This window comes from Oreochromis aureus, linkage group 2, assembly GCF_013358895.1.
Source record: "Oreochromis aureus strain Israel breed Guangdong linkage group 2, ZZ_aureus, whole genome shotgun sequence".
In the NCBI taxonomy this organism is placed as follows: domain Eukaryota; kingdom Metazoa; phylum Chordata; class Actinopteri; order Cichliformes; family Cichlidae; genus Oreochromis; species Oreochromis aureus.
In genome coordinates this window covers 5,341,929-5,366,932 of record NC_052943.1, presented here as the reverse complement: position 1 = coordinate 5,366,932, position 25,004 = coordinate 5,341,929, and the positions used below count along the sequence as shown (strand labels likewise).

Below are 25,004 nucleotides of genomic sequence, written 5' to 3'. Positions count from 1 at the left end.
ATTTCATTCAGAGAGGGTTAGCAGGCACAGCATGATTGTCGCTGGTTATTGCCTTTCGTTTATTACAGAGGAGTTTGTTTAGAGTCGGGAGGGGGGGGGGTATTGAAGGGTTGTAGGGCGGGCTTTTTTGGTAAGTGGAGGGGGGGGGGGCTGCTCATGTGGCTGTACAAGTGAATGGTAACCATTGGTTACGACTGAACCCGTTGCTGCTAGATGAAGCTGATATATTCATGTATTCATCTCAATTAGTCCTCTCCGTGCATCCCCCAAACGCAGACACTCATCCCTCCTCGGCTGTGCTCCGCGCTTATCTTATTAGAATATTTTTATCCTGCACGGATGCGAGGCCTTGCGCTCTGCTCTTTCCTGCGATGTCATTCCTCGTTTCCACCCGTTAAACCATCCGTCCTCTGCTCTCACGTTTCAAAGTTTTATGTGTGTGTGTGTGTGTGTGTGTGTGTGTGTGTGTGTGTGTGTGTGTGTGTGTGTGTGTGTGGATTTGCAGGTGCTGTGGGAAGTCTGTTCAAGTCGTTTTTGTTAACCGCTATCTTAGATCTCCTCTCAGCACAGAGGCCACGAGAGACCGCAGAGCTGACTCAGAAGCAACAACACTGTTGATTTTTTTTTTTTGTTTTAGTTTTTTTCCAACCCTCTCATCTAGCACAAACTCATTTGTCGAATTACTATTTCTCCAGGAGCGATTTTCAGTTGTCAAACGTGGCTTCCTGGGCTTTTTTTAATTTCATCCTCTATGCTGAAACTACCTCTGTGGTTTTTACAACCCCTAAAATAGCTTCAGGCAAAAAGAAGGGGAGGCATATTAAGACTGCTGGGTAACTGCATGTTTGGAGTCCGCGATGATTAGGAAAAGTAAATGTAGGACACGGAAAGACAAGCGTCAATGTCCATAAGGCAAATTATACTGGACAATGGCGTATCGCTTTTTAAAAAAACACGTACGCAGAAACACGGGATAAAACAATGAAGGCCCGTAATCTGAAACACTCTGGAAATGCATATTTTCCTTTCCATCAGAGATTGTCTGAGGTTGTTTGCCCTCTGCGTTGCCAACAACACATATTCTCAGTGTCTTTCTTCTCTGGCCAATAACTGAGCTCAAATCACAGCTCTGTGTCTGTCAGATGGAGCTCGCTCTGCCTCTCCACCATCCCTAGAACAGCGGTTTGTCTTTTCCAAGGCACACTCTGAAATGGCTTTGTTTTCCGACAGCCATTCAGTGGCACCCTCAGCCAGGGCCTGCCAAGAAGTCCGCCTCCCCCGAGCTGGAGCCCGGACTTGTTTACACAAACTCATCGGAGAAATATGGATGTATAATTATAGAGGCTGTTAGTTTTAATGTCGCATCCTCGCTATGGAAACCCACTGCGTGCTTGGTCAGCTCCGATGAGGGGTGGCTGATGAAACTCTGACCGGGTATGGCGTGAACATTTCTGTGGGAAGAGTTTTAGGGGAACGAGATAGAAGGGGAGGGGGGCAACTTCTTGATGGAATCGAATCAACACAGAGCAAAGCAAACAAACATGAATCACAAGGCGGTGATAGAGATTGCTGTGGTTGTCCGACGCATAAATACAGAGTCTAAATACTGCTCTGCAGGCCAGGACCAAACCCGTTTCTGTGAATTCAGCTCAGCGGCAAAATGTCCGTGTTCCATTCCAGCACGACCACAGGCACACAAACACAGTAACAGGAGCAGACAAACACACAAGAGGCGTGTGCGTTTGTGTGTGTGTGCGTGCATGCACGCCCAACACACAGGCATAAATAAGCACAAAGCCACATAAGCAAATTCAAATATATATATACTCATAAGCTCACACTAGCATGCAAATAGATGCTTGCACAAAAACACAATCTGCTCACACACATCCGTCCTCCATCTCTCTCCCTCTCCACAGATTTGCTTGGCTAATAGAAGCTGCTGTATGCATTGTGCTGTAGCTCAGCACGAGATATTCTCAGTCAGCTGTCCCACGGGTGAAAAGCGTGCACGCTGTCGGGAGCTTGTGCACGGGTGCCACGACGGTTGGTTGTTTGGATGGATGGATGCCGAAAAGAAACGTGTCTTTAAATGAATATGTGTTGCGTTTTGAGTTCAGGCTCGCGCCGCCTCTCGCAGCGACTCGATGATTTCGTACATGTTTTTTTTTCCCCCCAAACCCATGGGTCCAATTTCTCTCCGTCTCTTTTCTGTTCGTCTTTTCCTCCCCCCCAACCCCCTTCCGTGCAACTTAATCTACCTCTCCGTCCGCCTTTGCTGTTCCACCTATTTTTTCTCCTCCTTAGATCACCCCTCCACCCCCCTCCACCCTCTCCCATCCCTCTTGCACAGTGACAGATTCTTCAGGAAATTGTTTCGAGTAAGCTAGACATTTTTTTGTGTGTGTGTCTGTGTTGTAGCTGTTTATTTGTGCTTGGGGGCACCAAGGCGGTGGGGCGGTGGGGGGTGGATCCTGAGCCTCAGTCTCTCTCCGCTCATCGGACTAGAGGTTAAGCTCCTGAGCTCTTTTGCTGGCCTGTGCCAAAAAACACTGGTCCTCGATCAGCGCCGTCTTTACCGTGTAAGCGATACCAAGGATGAGGAGAGAGGAGAAAGAGAGGATGTAATCAGTGTGTGTGTTTGTGCATGTTTGTATACGCGTGTCAACTGCTTGCCTTTGTGCATATTAGGATGTAATCAGCAGCATTTTCTCTGTGGTCTGCTGTGCTTTTCTGATTGGGGGGTTTTTGGGTGGTTAACAGGGGGAAAGGGAGGAAAAAGTGTGTTTCTTTCCCTGCTTCTTGTGTTGCAAGCCTGGCCTCAATGCTCGAGAAGCCTCACTGCGGTTTTGGAGCCTTGCTTGGAGCCCTGGCACTTTTCACATCAGCTCCATTATACACCCCACACCCATTTTAATATTGCTATATATCTAAAAAAAAAATATATATATATATACATATATATATATATACACCCATGTGCCACCACGTGTCTCTCAGGTTTAGCCGTTTGCGTTTTAGACTGCATGTTAGCTGCAGTCAGCTTTGCTCAGTCGCCTCCATGTTAGCAGGTACAGGAGATTCCCCCGGGGCCCAGGCACACAGGCTCACACGTTAATGTGCAAAAATTCACACACACAGGCACACGCACACACGTGTATGATCGCAGGGACACGTGCACGCCCACACACCTGTGCACTGTCCTCTCTCTCTGTCTGTCTTTGTTCTGCTTTTTGCAGATTTTGTTTTTGTGGACAACAGATGGACCGACGTCGACTCTGTCCTCCATCACAAGTACACCCTCTGTCTCTTTCACTGACATCTCTCTCTCTGCCCTCTATCTCACTGCCTTTACATTATAATCTCTCCATCGCTGCAACACATCATCAATTAGTTACTGAGCGAGAAAAAGCTCCAATCGCTGATTATTGCAGGATCTCTTTTTTGGGGCGGTTGTTTTTGTCGTTAAGCTTTTTGATGGAAGCTGCTTTCTGACATCTTGTAACAATTAATCCACATTTAGCTGAATCTTTCCCTTTTGATGTTGCTCACACCTGATTATTATACAAGCAGCATCATTAGCCTGAAGGCAGTTTTCTCACCTGGGTCAGTGCCTGGACTCTGCATCCTCCCCCTCCACCGGTACGGTTCCTTCTCACTTAGATTGCCTCATTTGGTTTGTTTTGCATCGCCTGTTTGAGAGGGGAAACGCTGCGCCTGCAGTAGGAATTATTGTTTGTTTGTTTGTTGGTTTCTCCATCTTTGATGTGTGTTATTGTGCCGAGAAACACCGGGCTCGCTCAGCTGTCATAACTCTCCTCTGGAGGCCGTATTGAAAAGGTCAGCGAAAATGAAGCTCCTCTCTCGGGGGAGGATGAATGGATACGGTATAAGAGAGCCACACAGACACATGAGAGCCTCGCACACTTAAAAATGTAAATGCATTACAAACATTTTGTACACGTCAGCATGAGTGAACATCGAGTTCGTCGACGTGTTCCATTGCTTCACCTCTGCTTTCTCTCGGGGCAAGGTCCCTCAAAGACAGCTCCTAGAGCTAGTCTAAGTTTTTTTGGACCCTCGCGGCCTTTGACATGACACTGCTATCTCCCACCACATTCCGATCCATCCCAATGGTTCTTTTATCAGGCAGCGTGGGCTGATTTGTGGCTCGTGCGCCCTCAGAGGTGGATCGAGGAGGGCGACTCCTTTCTGGAGTCCAGAGTCCCATATCAGCCTTTGTAGACGACCACAGAGGCCGGAGAAAAGACAGAGAGGTTCAGGTTTATCATCTGTCGGGATTTAGCGGGTGAACCACGGTTCACCTCGTGTGATTAGCAGTGCAAATGAAGCAAGACGGAGGAAAAAAAGAAAAACTTCAATGAGCATCCTGCTGAGGATCGAGCTTACTGGGGGACCTTATTTGTACATCTGCCTCCTGATTACACATGTGTAGCCTCACAATAGCACTACCACCCACTAATGTGGATGCTGCGGGATGTTTTTAAGGACATAACTACTGGGATTTATAGTAGGCTAAGCTAAATACAAAGGCATTTTCATGAGAGAAATAATAGGATAATCAGTGTTGTACACCCCCCAACCCTGACAGTACAATAAGAATGAGGCCAGATTGCTGCAGTTTTGCTTTGCAAAAACAATTTATGGATTCAGCGTTCAGCAAGAGCATTGTTAATGCATTTGCTTTGGAGGAAAACAGTTTTTAGTGCATTCAAATAAAATGTGCTCCTCATGCATTTAACATTTGTGCAGAGAAGGCAGCAGCGTGCTATGGAAAGAGTTTTCTTCTACTTGAGGCATAGGGAAAAGGTGTCCCTCACAGTTATGGCATATAAAACCGCAGTTAGACCTTGTCCTTCGCAGCCTGTGAAGTAATCAGCTCTCGTGTCAACAGTAAGGACAAAACTTGAGAAAAGCTGAATATCTTCAGACCAGTGGTTCCCTCATTATGGTCACAGTGTGGGATAAGAAACAGCCGTTCTTTTCCATTAATGCAGAAATGACGTTTTTCTGACTTTTTTAAAGGAAACATTATGCCAAGTTGTTTTTTTCTTACGGATAATGGTATCTGTCCCAAAACCGGGCTTTAATTAAATGCCTCACAAAGCCAAATGTTCATTTGCTAGTTTAATTCCTCAAAACGGGCTAACGGTCATAACATTAATACTTAATACCCAACATAAAATAAATAAAAGTCTGAATGCGTGGCTTAGTAGCGGACATAATTCACACGTCAAACCACTTCTTCTCCTCTGAAGATCCCCTGTTGGTATATGTTATTCATCCCATGTATTGAATTTTACTTTCTGATTTATCGCCGCCTCTACGGTTTTTGACACATTTCATGTGAGGCGCTCATTTCAGGGCAGTTACTCTTAATATTCTCAACAGATACTTGTCTATTTTGCCTGCCATCTCTCTTGGCATCTCCCCAACTCTCCCCCTGTATAAAATGACAGTTAATAGAGAATGAAAATTGAATATTATGCTCCATTTCTTTGTGCATAACTTCCCAGAGTGAACATGACCAAATGAAATTGCAACAATGTTGAAGGGAGGTTGTTTTTTTGTTTTTTTTAAATTTTATTATTATTTCAACCTGAAGTGACCATTCATGCTGGGAAAAAAAAAGGTTCCTCATAACAAATTAGAACAGATTAGAAGTTAGTGAGGCTGTTATCAGTCGGATGAAGATATGAACTGAAATACGCGGTTAGAAGTCATGTTGACGGATTGTTAATGTGGATTAATGGACATTTGGAAGATGACAGCGATAGAAAGCAAACCGAGTCTCTGGCGGGATTAACGGGAAAGCAAATACAGAACTGGCTTCTGTCTTTAACAGGGATGAAACTCGTGCTCATTGTTAGCTGCACACACAGGCGTGCAATCAAGCCCTGTGCACACAGACATAATGGTTAAGACCGAGATAAACACTAACTCAGCAACTCCTATGTGAACCATATTAACCTTTAGCTTTAGAGAGCTCGTGTGTGTGCACGCGTGTGTGTCCCAGCATGTGCAGCATCCCTGCTAACCTTTAGCTCGGACCAATAGGAAGGTGAAATGCCAGTTTTTTTCCCCTCTCTCTCACTGACCTAGTTTCCCCTCTACTTATTTCTCTGAACACGCAACATTTCAGCTGCTATTAGTCAAATGATGCGCTGTCTGCTGGGGGAGTTCAGAGGCAACGGTGTGTTTCTGTGTGTGTGTTTGTGTAGGTGTGTATGTGTCACCCGTGGCTCGTGTAGCACCCTTGAATACACTAAACTAACAGGTGAACAATGTGTATGTGTGTGCGCCCACTAAGGCTGTACCTAGGAAAAAACAAACATACCTTATTGACGAGGAAGAACAGCAAACAAAGAAAAATAACAGTCACAACTGTCTGTTTTTTCAAATGGTTAAGCCTTTGTAATTACACATTTATAGATGCTGGTCATCTAAGGCAAAGAGAGTTACTCCAGGCCACTACTTCAGGCTTTTTTCCCCCAGTTGTTTCTCTGCAAATGATTAGTGTTAAACTGCTGAGGTTTTCTGTGGCTGCAGCTCGATGATATCGGTGAAAAGAGCCATTACTGCCAATTAGCTACTCTGTCATTAGGGAGGGTTGTGTGGGCTACTGGCAACTTCTCCACACAACAGAATATATTATAGCTAAAATAACTGGTAAAAGTTGAGATAGCCAATATCTAAAAAATGCCCCATATTGGGAGCATTGGGAGCTGTGGGTAGGCTTTAACTTTAGCTGTCGCCGTGGTTTATTAAATTTATATTGAATGCTGTTGGCGCCGTCGTTGCTTCTCATAACTTTTAATAGTGTATGCAACAGCTTATAGTATTAGGAGCTTTAAGCCTCGCCTTCCTTCGGGTTGCACAGTTTTATTGTGACAATCGATTGCATTCAGAATTCTGCACTCCCTCGGTGTGCACCTGTCAGATTGTGTGGGCTCGGGCTCGGAAGCATGCTTGCACATTTTGAACAGGCCGCGTTTGTTTTCCCTGTGTGTTTGCAAATTTGTGCGCCGTGGATGTGTCTGCGTGCGCTCGTGCTGGGTGGGGTGCGAGAGAGAGAGAGGAAGGTTCAGGATGCGATGTGCTCTAAGACGAGTCTGTCTACATCATGTCATGTTGGAGCGCGCTCAGTCTGTTCGTGTTTGAGACAGATGACTTGCTCTGCTCCCCAAGGTCCTCCTGTTATTCTGCATCCTTTATCTCCTACTGATCCGACAGACGGCCCCGCGCCGCGTGCCTACTTTTTGTTTGTTTGTGTGTAGGTGTGCGGTGTGTATGTGTGTGCGTGCAGACTCTTTGTGATCGCGCACAGGACAGTGTTGTCCTCTATCTTCGTGCAAGTGTGTGTGTGCGGATACGAGGGGAAGTTGGGTGCTGTGTGGGAGCACAGGGGTTTTGTAGCATGCTGAGCTGGGAAATGAAGAGTGGAAAGTGCAGCGGTGTAAAAACTCTGCCCCACCGGATCCAGTGTAGAGGTGACACGCAGACACCCGCAGCTAAATGATGCAGAAGCTCTCTGTGACTGCAGGCTGTGGAGTCTTGTAGAGACGCACACATTCCACAGATAGACACACACACAGACACTTTGGGAGCCGCTGACAGGTCCTCTGCAGAGGTTAAAAGCTGTCATAAGTAGTCTTGAAGCACTAACCCTGTAGGGCTGGCTGGGAAGTTCATAATGCCCAACCTCTGGCTTGATAATCTAGGACCACACACCTACACATAAAACACACACTCAATAAAAAAGTTGCAAGAGTCATATATTTTCCCAGTGACATCTGTACACATTTTTACAAATGTGAGCTCCAATGTACATAAATGTATGCGCACACTCACACAGTTTACTCAAATGGACCCAGTTGCGCAAGCCAAAAAACACACACAACTGAATACTTAGGGGAGAGTGTAAGAGAAATGTTGAGTGTGAGTGAGAGAGAAGCAAGCTGGCCGAAACTCTCTCTCACACACACACACACACACACACACACACACACACACACACACACACACACACACACACACACAGTAATGAACACGAATATTCAGATGCACACAGTCCAGCACACATATGCTTCCTTTACTTCACAGAGAGATCACCTCCCACTTCTTCTCTCCAAACGGAGCCTGCCTCCTCCTCCTCCTTCTCAACTCCTCACTTCATCACCTCCTTCCATATTCCCTCACCGGCATATGCACGCACACCCATCCTGCAAACCCCTACACACGCACACTTCAGACAGATCAAATCTCACCCTTCTCCAGCTCGCACACTCTCTCGGAATCTCCAGCTTCGTCTCCCGCCCCTCCTCGCACCCCTGCACGCACTCCTCTTTCCATCCCTTCCCTGAACACCGCACATGTGCACGCACACACACCTCTCCACTTCACCTCCCTCTCTCACACCCCCGCAGCACCCCACCCACCCCCTCCTCTGCATCCTCCCCCCACCCTGCGCCATCCCATAGTGCTCTCTGCTGGGAGGATTTAGAGGTACCCTGTAATTTTGGTGCCGGAGGAGCTCTTAAGTCCCGCCTGATCTTCTGGCTACACAGGCAGCCAGTGTGTGTGTGTGTGTGTGTGTGTGTGTGTGTGTGTGTGTGTGTGTGTGTGCGTATGTGTGCGTGTGTGTGCGTATGTGTGCGTGCGCGTGCTTATGTGAATATGTCTGTGTGTGAGTGTATGCGTCATCTCTGTTCACTTCTGTAGGCCCAAGTTCTTACATGTCTGTATATATATTTTTTGCAACCATTTCAAGTGTGGTTCTGTGCATGTGTGTGTGTGTATGTGTGTGTGTGTGAGAGAGAGAGAGAGAGAGAGAGAGAGAGCATTCTAATCAGGGCACAGGAGAGGAGCTCCCCCTCTGGCTGTATATTGAAGCAGTGAGCTGAGCAACAGTTGTGTGCACTGGGCCGCTAACCAGCCTTAAACCTCGTCTCTAACGCTGCCGCTACCTGCTCTCTGTACCCTCAGCAAAGTGGCTCCTGAGAGCAGACAGCACGTGGTAATGCCAGAACTGGTGCACGGTGATGCTTGCAAGAGTAAATTGTAAAAAAAAGAGGAGGAAGAAGAAGGAGAATAACTGTTGAACGTGAAGATGAGAAAATCATCTGTGTCCACCCTCATTACTCAAAACCACATTCATTCTAACCTAAATTCAATATTGAATTTCCAAAATGGCATAAAAAATGCGCGGGACTAGCGTTGAAGATATGACTATTTTATATTGTCTGCCAGGTTTTATTACTGAAAAGAAACATGGGAATAAAAAAAAAAGCCTCGGCCAGGCTGAGAGAGCACCTAATTCATCGGAGATGATATGAAAAGTCTGAATGAATTTTCTTTGCTGGTGCCAAACCTGCGGAGGAGGCTACGTGGGAGAGTCGGCCAGTGAGAGGTTGGAGGTTGATTACTTATTTCCATTTCTATTTCTAGGACAAAGAAATGGAAGGCTGATGGGTTGGGACATCTATTTAGATCCATTTCATTCCACCATAATCAGGCTTTAGCCATGCCCTAATACTAAGGATTAGAAAAGGTTCAAAGTGCAAACATCTAGATCCCCCAGTATTATTTCCAGTCTGCCAACCTCACTTTGTGTTTGTGTCTGTGGAAAAGTGTGTGTGTGTGTGTGTGTGTGTGTGTGCACATGCATTCTTGCATGCATGCCAGATCTGCTGGGGTGGGTTATCTCTGGAATCAGGCGCATAAACCTAATCTAACCCTCTCTGTGCTTATTCAGGAGTGAAATATTTTGTGCAAATAGGCCCTCTTTTCCTTCTCACCACTTTGATTCTGGTTCGGTAATGTAAACAAAAGCTGAGATAGGAAAGTCGCAGGTATGAGAAATAGCCATTTCTGCTGTGACGCTCTGTTTGATGCGGACACTCATACCTGCCACAGCTGCGTTAGCTCCCTGCTTTTGCCTCAAATGGATGAAAAAGCTCTTTGTGCTGGTGTTTTTCCTTGATGCTAAGTGTAAATGATCAGATTGTGGTTGTGCCTGTTTATGTATTTAGCTTTTTTTTGGGAAAATATAGACATTATTACTGATGGTTACTGTGACTACCCAGTGCCTGCTCAGCTCGTCTAAGTGGAAGTCTGAATGCTGTAGAGAATGGAAGTGGGGGGGTGGGTGGTGTTGTCGGTGGTGTGTGTGAAAGGTAGCCAATGAATGTCACCTCTCATCCACTTTCTCATTAAACAACCTGCTCTCTGTCTGTCACATGGGCTCTATCCATCCCCTGGTTTGGTGCTTTGGGCAGATGTTGCATGCATAGACACATACAGCACTGTACGCACACTCGCGGACACACAGCCCATTGCGCTGTATGAAAGCAAGCCCCCCCCCCCCGGGCTGGACAGGAATAATAAGCAGCAGATGATTCATGATGGAGATGGGGAATGTATTCAGCAGGACCACCTGAGTGACCTCATTTAGCAGACCTGAGAATAAATATAGACCACCGCATCGCACTCTAGCCTTAGCTCGTGTTGTCTTGGCCAGTCAGTGGTGCGCCTCTCACACTTCTCCCACTCTTCTCTTCAGAGCACCTCGGGGAGCAGCCCTTCCACTTTACCCTGAATGTCCTTGTGAAGTCTGTGTGCACTGGTGTATTTGCAAGCGCCTACATTCACATATGCATGTTAATGGGTTATGCTTTAGGTAATGTGTGCAGTAGTGGTACGTGTGTAGCGTTGGAACGGGAGCCTTTCTTCCAGGCCAGCTCTTTTTTAAATTTTTCCCCCCGTAAGGCTTCTCCTTGGCCGATACATTCGCGCTGTCGATATTTCCCAACATCAACATTTGGCACCTGGTTTCTCTTATGACTTCAGCAGCTGTAGATCTTTTGTTCCCCCCACTAGTCACTCTGTGGCCAGTGATCCACACCCACAAAGAGGGCCTTAAATCATACAAAAGCCATTCTTTGGAGCCGACGGCTTTATTAAAAAAAGCAACATTCCTTCATGCAATGACCAGCTCTTTCTGTATTCTGAACCGCTGCACTCTGAAACAGTTTGTTCCCCCAAATCATTAGCAGCAGACTGGGAGTTTCTTTGTTCTTCATGCTGTCGTTCCTTTATCCCCATGTGTTTTTATCTCTGCCCGAGACACACGGGAAGACCCAATTCCCCAGTTTCCTCTTTCCAAAACGCGACACGATCGTCGGCCTTTTAATATCTGGAAATCCAGATTTGGATTAACGTCAGTATGCGAGGGATGAAACGAAAGAGAGGGAGGGTTAAAGAGGGGAGGACAAATTGAGTGAGAGGAAGAAGCGATAGAATGAGCGAAAGGCTTTTAGATTTAAAGAGGAGGAAGCTGGCAGTATGTCTTTATTTGCAGAGTAAGGTTAGGGGTTCTGAGAAACATGGCTGGCAGTTTTTTTTTTTCCTCCTCTGATCTTTGACATGATAGATGTGAATGCACAGATATCGAGCAACACAGGAATGCACGGTTCTTAACGGTGTGCGAGTTTCGAGATTTAGTGCAGGTTTTTAAATGCGCTCAGCAGTTGTCTCTTTAGTTGATTTCCATCTTGAATAATACTTAAAAATGATTCACATAAGGAAATGTGGTTAAAATTGGACACATTTAATCGGATTATGAATTTCCACTGGTACAGTAAAGGCCTGAATTATTTGACTTTTAAATGGCCTGAATGCAAACAACATATAAAGCAATCATCTCTTTATAAATCCTGCTCTGTTTTCAGTCTCAGTTGTTTGGCTAAACAGAGGCCCCAGAGGGGCAACTTATCATTATGCCACATCAGTATTGCACAGGCCCGTTCAGCCAGCCTGAAGGAATAGTTAATTTAGATGACAGGAGTAAGTTAACACTGAGTAGATTTGCTCTCCTGGAGAGGATATAAAATTCATAGCATGAAGCTCACTGTTAGTCAGATTATTCAAGCGCCTTTGAGCTTGATCTTCAAAGAGCTCATTTTTTTGTATAACCTTGCCCTGGAAATTTAAAAATTGAAAGAAGAGAAGAAATTGGGTGGAAAATGGCAGGATGAGGTTAGCACTTGTGGCAGCGTCTGGGCCATTTGGGGGCTGGGAGACGGGTGTGCGCCTTCAAGACTGGAAACAGGCCTGTTCACCTCACTGTCTTTGAATGTTCCCTTTAGAAGAGACACGGTCCCTGCGTAGACTTTACATAAATCATAAGACTCACTTAGTCATGAGTGTTCTTTCACATTAATGCCCCACGTAAATTTCAAGTCTCTCTCGCTCTCTTCATTTTTTTCCTGATCCTGCGCAGCACCGGGCTCCTCTGGCCCCCTCGTATATATTTCGGTGTCCGGTTCACTCAGTCGTGTTGAGTCTACAGCGAGGGGGATTTTGCCAAAGAGCCCCTGACATGATGTTATCACAATCATTCTCGCAAATTATCGAGTTCTCCGGCCACGCTGACAAAATGTTGTGGTTCTCGTTGTAAATTTGTCGCCGACTCTTGAGTGCGATCTGATAATGTAGCATAATATTAGTGCAATTCATTATTTGGTTTTCTTCAATTTTGCCGAAGCACAAAGCTGAAATCCCACAGGGCAACAAAATGTCAACATTAATAACACTTAGGAGTGACGGGACATGAATCAGCTAGATGAGCTTTTACGTAGCTCCGGAGCCAAATTTCAACACAGAGCGATAGAACATCAGTTTCTAGCAGGGGAATGCGTGTAGAAACACTGATGCACCGTGCCAGCCGTGTTTGTAGTGCATTGTTTGGACCCACCCAACTCCCCTGCCTGTTGCCAAGTCTGCTTCTCTTTGTGTCATCATTAGATAAGCAGCCTCTCCAAGACTATCTCATCATAATGAGGGTGCCATCTGAGGCAATCACCCAGGGAGATGGTCATTGAGTTAAGAGGGAGGGAAGGGGAGGGGTAGAGCCAGATAGTGCTGATAAAAAAAGAAGACTAAAAAAAAACCTAAATGAAGTGAGCGGAGGGGAAAAAAGCAGGGAAAGAGAGAGCAAGACGGATAATGCGAGGAAGAGAAACAAAAGCATTTCAGAGGAAGGGAGTGAGTTGAAACGGCAGACTAAGCGGAGATGGAGATCATTTGGGGAATTCCAAAATTAGAGCTGCCATCATATGCACCCACACAGGCGCATGCCCACACACACACACACTCGAGCACGCATACAGCCGTGTGCTTAGCTGCCCAGTGTTAAGGTCAGAGTCACACTCTGTCTCCCTAGGTCATTATCATGGGCCCTAAAATAGACGGCCAATTGTATCGCGGTGTCTGAAGTGAATGTGACATTGAATAAACAGCCCTCAACCCTGAGCTCCTCGCTCAACTTAGAGAACGAGCGTGCGCTTTGAAACAAATGCAGAGAGGCTGACACGCACCAATATATAAATGGACACACACACACACACTGAGGGAGGCATTTAGCTCGATGCACTACCAGCAAGTAGTGACACATGTGGCTCAGAGGGAGTAAGCTGCTGGAGGAGTTGGCAAGCAGCTGGAAGTCTTGCTGGCATGCCTCACTGCTAAACTATGCACAAGTAGAAACACACACACACACACACACACACACACACACACACACACACACACACACACACACACACACAGGTTTGACCATGTTTCTTCTCTTCACCTCAGCACCCACCTCCCTCAGTAGACTCTAATGTTGTTCCATTCATTTGACTTCATTTTATTGTGTTAATGAGACACACCGTTGAGAGAAGCCGGCGGTTGATTGAGGATGAGAACGGCTAATCACTGGAACAGCTAATCAGTGCTTGTCGTAAATATTGATTAGTTCTGTGCGTTATGGACGTGCTCATTAACCGGTGTGTCATCTTCTCTTCCCCCCACCCCCCACGTTTCTCTTCTTTACCCTCCATCAACGTCCTCCCACTTCTTCTCATTCTCTCTCCCTCTCTTTTTTTCCCCCACTTTCTCCTTCTTACCCTCCAGCAACCTCCAACGGTACAGTCGAGGGCCTCGAGAACCGGGAGGGAGGCGTGTGCAAGAGCCGAGCCATGAAAGTCATCATGAAAGTCGGGCAAGGTAAATGTGCGCTCACCTCACATGTAGAACACAATACAGCGCTTCTGCCTCAAAGCCATGTTTCACTTTGGTGTGACATTTTCATTTAACGGCGTGCGTTACTAGTGTGACACGACTGCCTCCGGCCTCCGACCAGACCTGCTCTGCGGAGCTGTTAAGTTACGTTAGAAAATAGATTGGCTACCAAGGTTAATATTATTGTCTTTTTTTTTTTTATTTGACTTCTTTGAGGGCAGGAGCTAATTTATTGAGTTGAGCGACATGCCGATGATGGGACTCGATAAAATGTTGACATCTAAACGAGCTGCTACAGATAGAATGAAATTAACATTTACAAACTAGATTTGGACTTTTCTGTGTATAATGAGGAAAAGATGATCTGATATTAGCCTGTTATTATTTTTTTGCGTTTATTATTCTAAAATATTTAAGAAAAAATCAAAATAGTATAGTTAAAGCAGTTTTTTGTGGTAGTTTAGGAAAAAATATATTTGTAAAAGAAGACACGGTCAGATCATCAATATGAACAATTTTCTAAAATAAACAAAAAACTTACCAAATAGTTAAAAAAAGATATTTAGACTAATTAAGTACAAATTGTTTACAGTTATGCTGAAAGTTAATTGCATTCGTTTTCAAATTTCATTCAAACATGTTAAACTTTGAATTAATCTTGACCTTGGAAATAATTGTTTGATACTTGTTACTTTCTTTCATATCTTGTGGCTTTTATCAGAAGAAGTGTTATATTTTCTTATATTTCATCAGTTATTTGATGAGCTGTTATGGATGCTACAAATGTGAAGTCGTTTGTAGCTTTCAGTTAATTGTTACAAAATTATATATTTTTTAAACACAATTTAAGAAAACTTTTAATTATTGCAAAAAAATAAATTCCAGTTTTAGGCATCACTTTAAAATCAGTAGCTATTGATTCATTTTGGCCTCTAGGACGGGCTGAAATACTGCAGTTATTACCCCTTTGATATCTGTGTTGCATTACATAGTTACAGGCAATATTGTAAATCAATAACCAGGACTACTTTATAGATTACACTATTGAATTTTCAGGATTTGTGCGTCACTGACCTGATTTGCCACCCATTGAATTCCCGTCATCATTTTCAGTTGAACAGAGCAAAAAAAAAGAAAGAAAGCACTACCTCAATATAGATTTTCATTACCATATAAAGTTACATATACCCTAATGGTTGATTTTATCCATTAGCTCATCTCTACACTCGTACGCTAGTTTTGAATACATCTTAAATATCCACAAACAGTTTTTGCACAGTGTGGAAAATGAGATCCCGGAGGAATAACAACCAAATGAGAAACATCTATGAGGAATGACTCCAGTTCCAAATTGTAAAAAAAGGCCTCTGATGTTCCTCGGCTGTGATTCTTATACAGTAATCACAGAACGAAAATGTGTTTGAAATTGGTATGTAAGTGCATGGTCAGGGCAAGTCATCTAAAAATGCTAGAAGTAAACAAGCTCACTTTGTTTGGATATCTTTGGTCGCAACATTTGGTTTGCATCATACATTTCACTTTTATACGCAGTTTTACTTGATATGTGGACATCCATATCCTGAGTTTGACAGACTACAGTACACAGATGTGTTACTTTGTAAACATTTCCCCAATCCTCAGTTTGGTTGTTTTGACCAAAAGAGACACTAACCACCATCTGAGAGGAACATCTGCCTGCCACAGTGATCTGATTCCAGCTTAAAAGCTCGATCCCAACATCCCGTCAAAAATAAACTCGCTCAGTCTCGCTGAGAAATCTCCAGTGTGTGTGTGTGTGTGTCTGCAAATTTGTGTGCAGATATTTGAATTCTGGCTTGTGAGATGACAGCAGCGTATCCTGGCAGTCGGAGAAAGAGAGAGAGAGAGAGAATAGAAGCTAACAAGCTGCTGATGCTAGCGAGGTCTGAGTGGGAACAAATTCAGCAGATACAGTGAAAAATACCCACAGCCATCTCACAAGGAGACAGCCTTTCCATGTAGGTCAATTTGAGCATCCAATAGCCTGGGATTGCAATCCCCTTGCAGAATGACAACACGGATGCATGAGTGCGGGGTTTTACGCCACGCTATTAACTGGGGGGGAAACAGTTTCATCGTTTAACGTTAATCAAAGTTGAAAGGAAATGTCCTTTTGGAGGAAAGTTCGAGGAAAGTTTGTCTCAGCTGGAGTGTGTTCCTGTACCTCCTGGCTGTTCCTCAACTTCGCCAGACCCATGCGCTCATTTCCCAAAATGGTCCATAGCGAGCTGTCACTCACAATCAATGTGCCCTAAAAACCTTGATAGAAAAGATGCTGTTGGCCCTGCTGCTACTACTTTTAAATCTATTTCTGCGGGCGGAACTTTTGATGTATAATGTTCCCGTCCAACCCAGTAACTATTTGAAGAAGGTCCTCGAGAAATTAGAGCGTTGACAGGAACTTTGATTTTGCTGCTGTGTACTTTTTCACATTATTATTCTTTTTTCACTAAAGCCAGATGTTGCCATTTGTAAAACAGTGAGACTTTTGTATAAAAATGTTAGAAAGTGGTGAAATAAGTCAAATATAAAATCTCTATCTATCTATCCATCTATCTATCTGATAGAGATATATCTATATCTATATATCTATATTAGTGCTGTCAGCGTTAATCTCGTTAAAATGACGTTAACGCCATAACTGCATTAATGCGGCGTCAACGGGTTAGAGCGGTTAGCTCGTGTGTGTGTGTGTGTGTGTGTGTGTGTGTGTATGTATATACATACATATATGTATATATATATATATATATGTATGTATGTATGTATGTATATGTGTGTAAATAAGGCCTGATATATATATCTATACTGTAATCCAGTGAACAATTATTATCGCTGAATACTTTTTGGAGTATATTCAGCTAATAACACACCACTTTATCCACATCGACAGGCTTTAACATAAATTCATGGACTTGGAATTAAATTACTAAAGAAATCACTTTTTAAATTAATACACAAATTGAATACATTTGGCTCAGAGATTGATCTACTCCATGGTTAAATGTAATTTCTGCAGTATCTTGACATTTAAATGACTCAACTTTAAAATCTTCAGTGGACTAATCATTACAGAAAGCCGGCCTTATTTACACTCCTATACTCTTATCTTCTGCAGTCACATAAGGCTTTGCTTTAGCAAACGCTAAAACCTGGGCTCTGCTTGCTTCTGACCCCAGATGCTGCCGTGTTTGACTGTTTGCTTCACATTCCCTGCGTATCTGTAGCTCGAATGCCAGCTCCTCCTCTTGCCAGATCCCCAAGATCTTCCCATATGTCCCCTTGTACTCCTTTTGCACTTTCACCACGATTGTATTTTGGTGACTCACTCCACTGTGAGAAATGTGCACATTCTTCTAATGCTACATTTGCATTGAATTTCCATTTCACTGTGACAACACGTCTGGGCAGAGTCACGTCGAGTCATCCGTCTCTGACACATTGATATTTAATTGTTTTTTAAATGCCTCGCATTCTTTCCTTTGTCTTCAAAAAGAAGAGAAGCTGATTGGAGGGGGGCGTTTGAGGGGAAGCAGGAAGTCTATTTTTTATACGTACGCTGCTGTTCAGCACGCTCTTATCCCCTCCGCTACACTCGTGTCACTCATGTGCTCATTAGAAATGTGTTGACTCACCGCCTCGATCGCATCTCCCCCTCATGTTTTCTCTCCCTCTCTTCTTCTCTCCCCAGCAAAATCTGTCTTTCCCTTCTATCGCTCCATCATTGTCTCCCTCACTCACTCACTTTCTCCTCCTCGTCCCCCACCTTCCTCCTCCTTCTGGTGGGTTGGCAGTTCTGAGGTAGTTGCTGTCTGCATAGCTAAGGGAAATGTCAGCAGTACACGCTCGAAAAATGGGTCAGAACATTAGAACACTCCCTGCACATGCTCAGTGGTTGACACAGTGTTGTGGCTATATTCATGGAGTGAATCAGATCACTGTGTCCTCTCATATCCTCTGCCATGCGTGAATGTTCCCACTTCTCACTCCTGTCTTTCCTCATCAATTATTGACAGCGCACAACAGCTCACACCTAAGGTTCACCACCGCTGCAATCAGTAAGGAGCGATGGGGTGGTGTGGACATGGAGAATATGGGGGAACAGTGCGGTTTATGCTCCAAAAAAAACAGAAGAAGAAGAAAACGAATTAACGCTGTCATGTTTCTTTCCTCCTTTGTCTTCCTTTTTCTTCTATCATATCTGCCAGACGCCCCCCCCAAAACCACCACCTCCCCCTGCACTCCCCTCGCTGATCATTCTCTACTTGAGATTTGGCCAAGCTGGGGTGGAAATAGGAAGTACACTCCTAGACTGAAAGGCTCTTTTCACTCACACACACACTCACACACAGAAACTTGCCATGGGGGACTCGAATGTAAATTGCCTCCTCACACGCCCTCCTCTCTATTTCGCACACACGCCCCTTGAACAGCCCTTTGGGCAGATGCAGATAAGGCCTGATAGAGAAGAAGCATCTGATAGTGTACTGTGGCATCCATCTGGCTGGCTACGGTAATAGCTTATAACTGTCTTCTGTCTGCCGACCCTGCCCTTGTAAAAACCACGCTGTGGACCCACCAGTGTTTACTGCACAAAGACTTCAAAGTGTGTTGGCTGAGATCACAACAGACAGAGAGATAAACTGTCTCTTTCCTTTGCGCCTCACCTCAAAGCTTATGCAATCCCTTCCTCTCCTCGTCTCCCCCATTTTCTTTCCTGTCCTTCTCTTCTCCTCAGAAGTCTGCCTCTTTCTGGCAGAGTTAAAGCCAAAGCAATAAATAAGGCATATTATGGCCTTTTAACATGATGAATAATGTAAAACAATAAAAAGTTAATATATAACTACTTTACCCTCATTCTGCCATGCCTAAGTGTATTGTAAGTATATTGTAGGTGTGTGCATTGGTGTGTGCGCACGGCGGTGTGTGTGTGTCTGTCTCCTACGCTCTCATGAATGTGTCAGTGTTGGAAATGGCTGTCTGAGTGTTTGCTGAAGGAGCTGCTGATGTAGATGTGAGCTCGTTTTTTTTGTTTTTTTACAGCAGGACAGGGATATTGGCGTGTTTCACAGACGCTCGCTAAGTTGTCCTTCCTCTTTTTGTGCTTTCATCTTTGCCTGTGAAACACTTTCAACACACGCAAAGATAACCTTCTCCCAACACAAAAGATATATCAAAAGATAATAAAAGTAATCCGTGGCGTCGCAGAGAACAAGTCATTGTAATTCAGCATATGCAGCTCGCCAAGGCTAAGTTTTTTTTTGTGTCTGTGTGTGTTTTGTTTCCTACAGTTCCAAATGCAAACCCCGCCGTGCCGGAGGTTCCAGACAACACCATACCCGAGTCCAGTCCCAGTCTGCCTGACCAGGATCGGCCGGGAGCAGAGATACCAGGAAACACTGGTGAGCAGACTGACTGACATTATTACCATAAACTGCAGCTTAACACTTCATTAAAAAATGCTTTCTAGTTTCTCGAGTGCAAATATTTTAGTAAAATAAAGGTTTGTGAAATGTAAAAGAAAAAAAATTAGAGAGGGAGAGAATATTCACAGCCTCCAGGCTTCTTCTTCATAATTAGTCACATTTAGCCTCAAAAGAGAAAGCAAAAAATGAAGTCTGAATTCTCTCATATGGATTTTTCACCCCTCCAGCAGTCCTTTGATTTTTGGGGGTCAGCATGCTAACATACTTGTAAAATCACAGGTAATAAAACTACCCAAAAGTACAGGTGCAGTCCAACAACATGAAACGCCACCTTAAACAAATACAGCTCACTTTACTTATTCATACTGTACACACAGGGTGTACTGCACCCAAGGAGACTCAAAGACACACTTTTTTTATTATATATCTTTTTAAACCTCATTAGAATTGCAGATAAATGAAGATTAGAGGCAGCGATAATTGAAGAAGTCACATGAGCCTCCTCGGATGCTCTGGGCCCTCCTTGTTTCCTGTTTTTACCAGCACCTTTCATAGCTGCTTCCCACAGGAGGGACCGCTTTCTTTTTCTTTTTTTGATCACTCCCCGTGCTAACTTTTTGACTTACTCCACAACTTTCGATGCTACAAACTTCCTCCAAGTACAGACTGTTCTGCCTGTCCCAATGTGATAAGCTGTCCTCATTTAATAATTGCTTATTTGACACTAGTTGCTCTATAAAAAGATTTCCTAATGCCACTTTTCCCCATACCTGGGCTTTTGCCTGTCTGCCATTGTTAGATCAGTGATTATGTCAAGTGAAGAAGTGGAGGGCGGAATGAAGGACGAGGCAATGCGGTTTGAGGGGCTGATATTTCAGGAATGACATTTCTGACAGCCTCTTTTTCCAGCTTTCTCCAGCGACCAGAGTGTAGAAAATTCCTCCAGTTTCTGATTTCGCTGATAAGGCCAGAACCGGTAGCTTTCCTTGATGTCATTTGGTTGCGATAAGGCATGAAAAAAAGTTTGAAAACAAAAGCGGAGCCAGCCCCTCCTTCGCTAAATGGTTAAGTCCAGGAGTGGCCAGATGATTGCGGAGACACAGTCATTAAGCGGGGATGGCAGTCTCTGGAGTTATGAGACTTTTGTGTGCCTGTGCGGGGGTCACGGACAGTAAAGAGGTGGTGCTGGGAGAGGGGCGAGTGCTGCTCTTTGGCAGCAGCTGCGTGCATACATGGAAAACAGATTTGGTTCTTCTCATATTTCAGTCACCGGAGGAGCCAGTCATTCTCTTTTCCAACCAGTAACAACCAACCCTGTCTCCCCCTCCACCCCAAACCCCTTAAACAAAGGGATAAAATAAAATCAGATGCTCAGATATGCCTTCCTCATTTTTTTCCATATCTCATTTGGCCTTTGCCATATAAACCTTGACATGTCGTACGACTTGCCCAGGCACAAATCCTATCATAGCCGGAATCTTTGTTATGTTGAGTGACGACTACAGATTTCATTAGAGGCCTATTCTTGATTGAGCTGATTCAATTAGATTACATCAATGGGGCTGTTAGTCATGTTGAGCAAACAACAAACTGAGCAGTGCTCGCAGTCGATTCAGACTGCAAGATGTGCACACGACAGGACGGGCTTACTGTAAATGGTCTGCTGTCTCTAAGGGACTATATGAAAATTACAGTGGTGGTGGTGGGGGGTGCTCAGCCTTATTTACCACCAAAATAAAGGAAAACAGAATAAGCTTGATGCTTTTATTAATATTTTCTTTGCACACTGTTACCCCCACACCCCCACTTCTGAATATAGTGCGATTAGACCGATTCCAGCCACCAAATGAGTGAAGCAACAAGAGGCGATAGCTTTGCACCTCCCCCCCGAATGGAAAGCACACAACCACCACCACATATTCTTTACACATGGCCAAATGCAACTCTGCAGAGCGCATGACAAGCAGGTTTCTGATGTATGCATTTGATCTTTTTGATTAATAAATCTCACAAATGCCAAATGTGAAATAGCAGAAATATGGGCCCCCCCAAAAAAGATAAGAAGACTTGTCGTTCTTTTTCTCCAAGAAGTCAGACAGGAAAAAGTATAAATTACAATATTCTCCATTTTCCTGACCTTCTTTCCGCGGTAATAATTTTTTATACACTCCCTAAACCCCCTTTTTCTCTTTTTATGTGTGTTTTCTAGACCACATGAATCAGGACCAGTCCGGGTCTTCAGATTCAGAGGGCATCCTCAGGTCCAAAGCGGCCCTTTTCTCCGTCATCGGGGTCGGCTGCATCATCTTCCTCCTGCTCATCCTCCTCCTCGTCATCCTCCTCATTAAGATGCGCAAGCGAGCCAGGAAAAACGCCCACTCGCAGCCCCGCCCCTCCGCGCTGTCCCTCAGCACCCTGTCCAACCCCAAGCTGCCGGGGGGCACGGCTGGGACGGAGCCTAGCGACATCATCATTCCGCTGCGGACAGAGAACAACTACTGCCCTCACTATGAGAAGGTGAGCGGCGACTATGGCCACCCGGTCTACATCGTCCAGGAGATGCCGCCGCAGAGCCCCGCCAACATCTACTACAAAGTCTGACGCGCTTTTGCGCAGCCGGCGTCGCGGTCAGGAGATAGAAAGAGAGAGAGAGAAGGAAAAAAGAGAGGAGCGCTTGACTTATGTTCGTGGGAAGGACACTTTCCTTTTGCATTTTCGGGGAACTTGATGTTTCTTCAAGCCCGTGTTATTTCTACCACCTGCTGCACAAATCTGGAGAACCGTGCACTGACCAGTAACCAGCGGGGTTAGGAGCTGACGGATGAGAGACAGAGAGGTTTATTCTGTTTGTTTGGCTTGCCTGACAATCCCCACCTTCTTCCCTCCTCCTCCTCTTCCCCCACACTTTGCCTCACCTCCCACCTCCCGTACCGTTCTCCCAGCTGTGTTCTGACCGCGAGGAGGGTGGGGTTGCGGGGGGAGACACCAACAGATGGAACTCAAACTTCATCATTCGCTGTCCCTTTGTAGGGACGGGATATAACTTATCTCAGTTCCCCAAAGTCTGCTCTACACCCAATTAAACACACCACCCTAGCACACTAAGGCAGGAGCAGGCAGACGCAGGCCCGAACACCGCTCGGCCTGCAGTTTGTGTGCAAGTGTTGGAAAAAAACAAACTACAAAACAAACGTGTGTGTGTTTGTGTGTGTGTGTGTGTGTGTGTGTGTGTGTGTATGCGTGCATTTCTGTGCATGTGTGCACGCGCGTGTGTGTTAGTCGGGGCTCCGTGCTGGGCCAGGAAACTCTCCAGATAGCTCAGGTATCAGACACAGTGTGTGAAATAATGTGTTCCTCTCCCTTCGCACCTCTGATGTTTGCCTTACTATTTTTGATGGAGGATTTCCTTGAACCCCGATTCAGTTCACAAAGCAGTTGTATTTTGTTAGACTTTTCCTACAAGTGCACAATGTATAGAGTTACATAGAGCGCCATTATTGCTCCATCTTCTCATCACCCATATCATCCACTGCTCCCATTTTTTTTCTTTTCTTCCTTTCCTTCCCCGTAAGGAAATACCTTGACCTGGACTGCTGATGTCAAGGTGTGTCTATGTGTGTATGTGTGTTTCCAGGAATACTCCTATCTCTGCTGGCCCGATATGAGCTTTACCATTACGACTTCTCTGTGTGTATGTGTGTGTTTTACCAGGGTGTGTCTTCCGTTAGTGTGTTTGGACATGTCCAGACCCGTTTGGTATCTGAGAAGCCTTATTGGCTTAGAGGTAGAACACTAGGTTACTGTTGCAAGCTTCAAAAATGACACACACAGACAGAACGACGCGCCTGCAGAGAGACAAGCCCGAGCTCTTGCAAAACCCTTTCAGTGCTCCAGTTGGCACTGATCTTTACTGTGTCTGATGAGCTTTCAGGGCGATTGTTTTTAAGACAGCAGGCAGGTTGATATTTGTTTATTCTAGCTTTTGGAGCCACAGTGTAAGCATCAAACAATTTCGTGCTCGCTGCCTGGGCAAGGTGGGCGTAGGCTGGCACTGATTGGCTGGCCTACATAGGTAGGATGCCCTATATATAAGTTGGATGGAGAGCTACAGTTGAACACAGAGCTACAGTATTATCAGATGCCAATTGGCTGCCATCTGTGGATGAGTCAGTGGAGTGCACAGTTAGTGGTGTCGCCAGCGTGTGACTAATCTGTGTGCCATCTCCATGCCCACACTCACCAGCCGGGGAGCAGGGAGAGTGAGAGCGGCGGCTAGAAGAGAAAATGTTCCTGTGACTTGGCTTTAACCTGCGAGGGTGATGGCGGTGGGAACGAGGGGGTGACGGGTGAGGCGGAGGTAGCTTTTTTAGCGTCCACCCCCCCCATCCTCTCACCAGTTGTGCTGTGAATAAAAATGCCGCGCAAATTATTCCACAGTCAAGGTGCTCAGCCAGCGAGGACACTGCAGACCAGCTATCACACAGCCCAGGGCAGCGGGAACAGGATTTACTGCGGCTGGATGTGTGTGTGCACGCAGAGGCTCGCTGCTGAACGTGTAGGTGCTCATATGTGTGAAGCTTATTTGTGCTTATATTTGCAGTTTTTTTCTGTACGTATGCGCACATGTGTGAGTGTGTGTAAGTGTACCCTTCTGTGGTCCAGCCTCTGAACAGACCTGGGTTTTTTTTGGGAGGGGGGGGGGAGAACGTGGAAGTAGGTGCTCCAAACAGTGTGGCTGCCAAAGTACAGAGTGCCGCAGTCCCGGTTAATGATGTGCGAGAGGAGAGGGGAGCAGATAAGGACAGCCATTCCTCGGCACGCAGACATGAGCTGACGTTTGACGCACATGTGCGCGCGCACACACACACACACAAACACACCAAGACTGACGGGTCCAGGTTTGTCTCCAGTCAAACGGTCAGGCTGCCGGTTAATGTTTATCCACCGGTAGAGACACCCATCATCCGCTGCCACATACTGTTGCCATCCACCGACAGACACTGCTGAGTTAAAAGGCAGCCCAGCTTGAAGACTCTGGGAAGACTCCAGTGGCTTTTTTTTTTTTTGTGCGTGTCGTTAACCTCAGAGTTAACAACCTAAACAGCTGCTTGTGCTTTTGTGGTCCTGTGTTTTAACTCAGCATGCAGCCCTCAGCGGCCCTCTGCGAAACACATCTAGATCAAATATTTTTGTTTCGGATCGCCGCGCATCCGTTCACCTACACCAGCTTAGGGAGTCATTACCAAATTACCACAAACCCATATCTCATTTTCATTCATTCTAGTAAACCACTTAATGTTATTCAAGTTTTTTTTGTTTTTTTGGGGGGGGTGGGCGGGGTGGGCGGGGTATAAAACAGTAAATGTAAATATATGGATAGAGCCCGATTTAAGATGTAATTTCACCTGAACACTGCTCACGAGGACAAAAAAATTAAGATTAGATTTTTGTAAT

At 45.1% G+C, this 25,004-nt stretch overlaps 1 protein-coding gene across 1 annotated transcript in view; it reads left to right on the top strand.

Moving 5' to 3' along the window:
* The window catches only part of efnb1 (ephrin-B1), a 57,804-nt gene extending 32,929 nt beyond the window's left edge, over positions 1-24,875 (top strand). Inside the window, exons 3-5 of the mRNA XM_031733365.2 lie at positions 13,978-14,070; positions 19,416-19,526; positions 21,760-24,875. Coding sequence (XP_031589225.1) covers positions 13,978-14,070; positions 19,416-19,526; positions 21,760-22,151 — 596 coding nt within the window. The 3' untranslated portion in view covers positions 22,152-24,875. The remainder of the gene's footprint in view (positions 1-13,977; positions 14,071-19,415; positions 19,527-21,759) is intronic.
* The last annotated feature ends 129 nt before the right edge of the window (positions 24,876-25,004 follow it).